The 6,000-nt window shown below is 30.8% G+C and overlaps 1 protein-coding gene across 1 annotated transcript in view; it reads left to right on the forward strand.

Moving 5' to 3' along the window:
* LOC308629616 (membrane cofactor protein-like) overlaps nucleotides 1-5,544 on the forward strand; it is a gene marked incomplete at both ends in the record, with an annotated part of 31,486 nt that extends 25,942 nt beyond the window's left edge. Inside the window, 4 exons of the mRNA XM_081257655.1 lie at nucleotides 529-576; nucleotides 4,281-4,334; nucleotides 4,843-4,878; nucleotides 5,390-5,544. Coding sequence (XP_081113781.1) covers nucleotides 529-576; nucleotides 4,281-4,334; nucleotides 4,843-4,878; nucleotides 5,390-5,544 — 293 coding nt within the window. The remainder of the gene's footprint in view (nucleotides 1-528; nucleotides 577-4,280; nucleotides 4,335-4,842; nucleotides 4,879-5,389) is intronic.
* Nucleotides 5,545-6,000: the final 456 nt, after the last annotated feature.

Here is a 6,000-nt window from a genome sequence, read left to right on the forward strand (position 1 = left end):
GATGTGAATTGTTTGTGAGAAAAAGCCTATGAAGAGAAGAAGCTACAGTGATCTTTTTTTTAAAATAAAAAGTCAACTCTCCTTATGGGATTGTCAATCATTTTTTATCATCAGTTAGAGAAAGACTATACCAAAAGGATCAGTAGCAACATATAATGGTGTTAAGTCAGACCTAAATGTGCTAATATGAAAAAATGTCCAAGAAATCCTTAGTGAAAAAGAAAAAAATTATGGAATATACTACTTGGATCTTTTAAAAGAATACATAAATTTTATGATTTATAATTAGTTAACTACTAGGATTTTCATTATAAAATACAAAGTTGTAGTGAACATTTTATATACACATCCTTATGCACTTGTACAAATATATATTTAGGTTAAACCCAGGAGTAGAATTGCAAAGTTCTGAGTGTATGTGTATTATTTATTTTGAGAAATAATCTTTAAAAAAAATTAAAAACCAAAATTAAATTCATAATTTTGTATTGACAAGGATGGTGAATTGAGTCAAATTTATTTTTCCAGGTTACAAGCCTACTCATCCAACCAAGACTCCACTTTCAAAATATCCAGGTTCAGTAACTCTTTATCTTACTTATAGTTAAGAAATTTATAAAGTGATGGGTGTAAAATCATGTCTTATTTTAATTTGCATTTCTTTAATTATCAGTGAGGCTTAACTTTTTCTGTCTACATTTATTTATCCATGTTCTTTGTTCATTTTTCTATTAGGTTTCTAAAACTTTTTTGTTGCTGTTGATTTGAACTTACTATAAATTAAAGCCCTTTTAATGTGAAGTGAACTTTTTTCCTAGGGTTGTTATTTTTTTTCCTTTTTTTTTTTTTTTTTTTGCTTTATTTTCACCAGTCAGTTTTCTTTTAGGATTTTATACTGTACTATTAGATATGGGTTGCTTTTTATAACTTTTTGTTACCTGAGTATATTTTTATACATGAATATATTTTTGTAAATTTTCAAACATTACAGAAGTATACAGAGTAAAAGATTAGTTCTCCTTTCCTAGCCTATTACCTTAGTTAATCACTGTTAGGGTGTCTTTGTATCTATTTCTGTACATCAAAATCCTTATATATGTAGCTATACATTTAATTTGGTGTTTATTTTCTTAAAAATGGCATAATACTGTTCATATTTTTTTGAAACTAGCATTTTTCCACTTAATGTCTTATATTGGGATTGTATTTTGATTTATTCTCATCCTTTTAAATGATGACTTTAATATATGCCATCATATTTTATTTAACTATTCTCCTATTGGTGGTCATTTATATGTACAAAACATTTACATTAATAGGTAGCTGGATATATCGAATTTTCCCTAATGGCTATGAGTGTTGTATCTTTCTTATAAAAGTTTTAGGACTTCCTCAAGCTGAAATTATATAAACATTTCAACCATGCATCCTAATTGCATTCTTTGGATTTAAATCTTTGGTACATCTGAAATTCATTATAGTATGTGGAATGAGATTGGGTCCCTCTTCACTCCACCCACCCCCATCCAATGGCAAAGTAGCACCATTTGTTGAATAACTTGTCTTCTCTCCAAGTGTTTTGAGGTGCCACTTTTTATCATCCATTAAATCCATAGGTGTTTTAGTCTACTATCTGTTCCCTTGAACTCTGTCCATATCTGTGCCAACACCAAGTTGTTGTTTTTCACTCTAGTACTATAATATGTTTTAATGTCTGGCAGAACGCTTACTGTAATTTTTCCAGATCAACATTTATTTAATTTTTCTTACCATTTCATCCAATTCAGTAGCATTATATACATTCACATTGTTGTGCAACCATCACTACTATCTATCTCTAAAACTTTTTCATCATCTCAAACTAAAACTTTATACCCATTAAGCAGTAATGCTCCTTTCTCCCTCCTCCCACATTCAATAACCTCTTTCTACTTTCTGTCTCTGAATTTAACTTACCTAGATACCTCATTTAAGTGGTACTTTACATTTGTCCCTTTGTGTCTGGGTTATTCCACTTAGCATAATGTCTTCAAAGTTCATCCACCTTTTATCAGAACTTTATTCCTTTTTATGGCTGAAAATAGTCCAGTGTTTGTATATACCACATTTTATTTATTCATTCATCTGTCAATAGATACTGGGTTGTTTTCACCTTTTGACATTCTAAGCAATGCTTTTCAGAATATTGGCATTCAAGTATCTGTTTGAGTCCCTCTTTTGAAATTTTTTTGGGGGTATATACCTTGGAGTGGAATTGTTGTGTTATATATTAATTCTTGTTTAATTTTTGGAGGAACATCCATACTGTCTTCCATTTTTAAAAAGTTTTTAAATGGCAGCACCATTTTCATTCCCACAAGTGATGTACAAAGTTTCTAATTCCTCAAAATCTTTGCCAACACATGTTAATTTCTGTTTTTTATATAATAACCATCATAATCTATGTTAGTTAATAGGTGTGAAGTAGTATCTCATTGTGGCTTTTATTCCCCTAACGATTAGTGATATGGTGAGCAGCTTTTCATGTGCTTCTTGACCATTTGCATATCTTCTTTGGAGAAATGTCTATTTAAGTCCCTTTCCCATTTGTAAAATGGCTTTTTGTTGTTGTTATTGAGTTTTAGGAATTCGTAATATATTTCGGATATCAATACCTTATCAGATGTATGATTTACAGATGTTTCTGCCCATTCTGTGAGTTGGTTTTTACTCTGTTGATAGTGTCCTTTGATGCACAAAAGTTTTAAATTTTGATGTAGTCCAATATATCTATTTTTTCTTTTGTTACCTATGCTTTTGGTGTCACATCTAAGAAGTCATTGCCAGTTCAACATCATGAAATTTGTCCTCTATGTTTTCTTCTAAGAGTTTTATAGTTTTAAGTCTTTTGTTTTTGATCCATTTTGAATTAATTTTTGTATATGGTGTAAGATAAGTGTCAAATTTCATTCTTTGCATGTGTATATCCAGTTTTCCAAAAATCATTGTTGAAAAGACTGCCCTTTCCCCATTGAATGCTCTTAGCACCCTTGTGAACAATCATTTGACCATATAAGCAAGGGTTTATTTCTGGGTCCTATATTCTATACCATTGGTCTGTATGTCTGTCTCTATGCCAGTATCATTCTGTTGTATTATTGTAGCTTTTTAGTAAGTTTTGAAATCAGGAAGTATAAGCCCTTTCAACATTGCTCTTCTTTTTCAAGTTTGTCTTGGCTGTTGCTAGTCCCTTGAGATTCCATATAAATTATAGGTTGTATTTTTCTTTTTCTGCAAAATACATTTTCAAGATGGTGATAGAGAGTGCATTTAATCTGTAAATTGTTTTATGTAGTATTAACATCTTAACAATATTAAGTCTTCCTGTCCATGACCACAGGATGTCTTTCCGTTTATTTATGTCTTCTTCACTTTCTTTCAGCAATTTTTATAGTTTTCAATGTACAAGCCTTTCATCTCCTTGGTTAAGTTTATTTGAGTATTTTATTCTTTTTAATGCTATTGTAAATGGAATTGTTTGCTTAATTTCATTTTTGGATTGTTCATTGTTAATGTATAGAAACACAACTGATTTTTGTGTGTTCATTTTGTATCCTTCAACTTTGCTGAATTTATGTATTAGTTCTAACAGTTGTGTATGTGTTTGTGTGTACATGTGTGATCTTTATAGAGCTTTCTATGTAAAAAATCATGTCATCTATAAAGAGAGATCATTTTATTTCTTCTTTCCCATCTGGATATTTTTAACTTCTTTTTTACGTAATGATTCTGACCCAAACTTCCAATGTTACATTGAATTGAAGTGGCAAATGCAGGAATTCTGTGTTGTTCCTGATCGTAAGGGAAAAAAAATTTAGTATTTCAACATTGAGTATGATGTTAGCCACGAATATTTTATAAATGGCCTGTATAATGTTGAAGAGTCTTTCTACTCCAGAGCAACTTCTAAATCATTTTTAAGCCCTCCTCTATCTTTTAAGTAGAATCATATTGAATTCAAGCCTAATTTTTTGGAATACACTAATGATAAATTTGCTTGCTATACTGCAGAATTAGTCACAAGGAATATCAGTGGACAGGAAGAAGAATGTTGATGGCATTGAATATAAATTTATAATATTTTATGATGCAACTTTTAATGAGAAACATGAATATAATTTATAAGGAAAATTAAATTATAAGTATGAATTATAAAAAGGCACAAGACCAAAACCAATGAATTTATAGATCTTTAAGATTTATTTAGTCTTTGATTTTACCTATTTCCATTTTTTTCCTAGGATATCCCAATGCCAGTGATGAAATACTATCACTTGATGACTTTGAGGATTTAGGTATTATTTCATTATTAATAACCCTGTACTATGAGACCTTAGAGTTCTACATGGAAATATCATGTTCCAATCATTTGTAGGTAGGGAAGAAACAATGTGTCACAAATAATTAGTAATAATTGACATTTATAGTTATTTTATTAGTGCAGGTACCATGACAAATGTAAGTGGTAGTATATACAGACACATGTAGATAATTTTCTCTAATCTAGTAAATTCTAACAGTACTAGTAACCTATACAAAATAACCTGGTGTGGTAGCTAAAGTACAAAACAATGAAAAATGAGGCTCCTGTTAAGAGTTTCACAAGGTGGATCCTGTACCTGGAATCTGTTTAAAAGTTTTCTGTGATCAAAATGACTTGGATGCAGTAGCAGACATGCTAAAACTAGATTGATAAACATTTTTGCTGTAGTTTTTAGATGATCTGATCAAAATTAAAATACAGCTGCTATCTAGGACCCATAGATGCTTAATATCTTCAAAACTGTTTTCATTTTTTCTCAGATGCAGGAATCATTGCTCTGATTATTTTTACTGCAAGTAAGTATCTCAAACTTCGATACCACTTAAATGAAAATGTAATATGAAGATGAGATGCACATTATTTTTTCAATGACTTTTCAGTTGCTGTAGTTTTTATAGGTTGAAATTGAGTAGAACAGTCTAAAAAAACCTGACCTTTTCTGTGATATACTACCTTGTGTTGGTGATTGTATATTCTTTTATATTCTACATATCCACTTAGTAACAAACCCTAAGTGATACACGTTTTTTCAAAATTATTAGTCATATGAGTTTATTTCCCAAATATGCTTTTGGTAATTTTCTAAATTAAGCAAAGACTCTGACTTATTGTGGACTGTTTAAGTGATTCCAGGGGATTGGATTTAGACACTGAAGGGTTGAGATGGAAAATAAATGTTATGGGCTTAAATAAAATAACATTTTCTAACTGCAGAAATGTAACCAATGTTTATTTCTTCTGCTTCGTTTGGAATCTTGGTGATTAGTTTTCAGAGTCACATGTCATTTGTTTCCTGTTTTCTTGTAGTTGTTGCTGTTGTAGTATTTTGTACCTGGTTGTACAGAAGTCTTCACAGTGAGAAGAAAGAGGAGAAGGATATGAAAGAGAAGGAAGAAAAGGAGGAAAAGGAGAAAAAGGAAAACAAGAAGAAGGAAAGGAGAAGGAGAAGAAAGAAGAGATGAAAGGGTAAATCAAAGCATGTTTCCTCTAACTTATTCTAAACTTTGTACTTTTGACATAATTTTGTGCAGTTTTTTTTGTCCTCTGTATTGCGTACTGTGTTTTTCTAAAATGTGCCTGCATGAGTGTGCTATCTGAATTGCATTTCATTACTAAAAATGTTTTTAGCTGCTTCTAATATCACTGCAACAGGAGCAATTTGTGCAGAATTTCATCAGTTATTATGACTGTAGGAAAAATTTCTGTGGGATTTGAGGTTTAAGTTCTGCAGCAAATCATGGACTGTTAGAGGATTTTCCCTACCCTAGGTGTACCCTACTTCCTAGATTGGACTGGTGGCCAATATGAAATTTTAAATGGTTCACTGGAGACTTTGACATTTATATTCACTGGAATTTTTATGATGAAAATCTCCATTTATCTGTCCAACTTAGGTCACTGTAAGAAGCTATGTAGTT

Source organism: Mesoplodon bidens, assembly GCF_964165515.1.
Source record: "Mesoplodon bidens genome assembly, chromosome: 2".
Lineage (NCBI taxonomy): Eukaryota > Metazoa > Chordata > Mammalia > Artiodactyla > Ziphiidae > Mesoplodon > Mesoplodon bidens.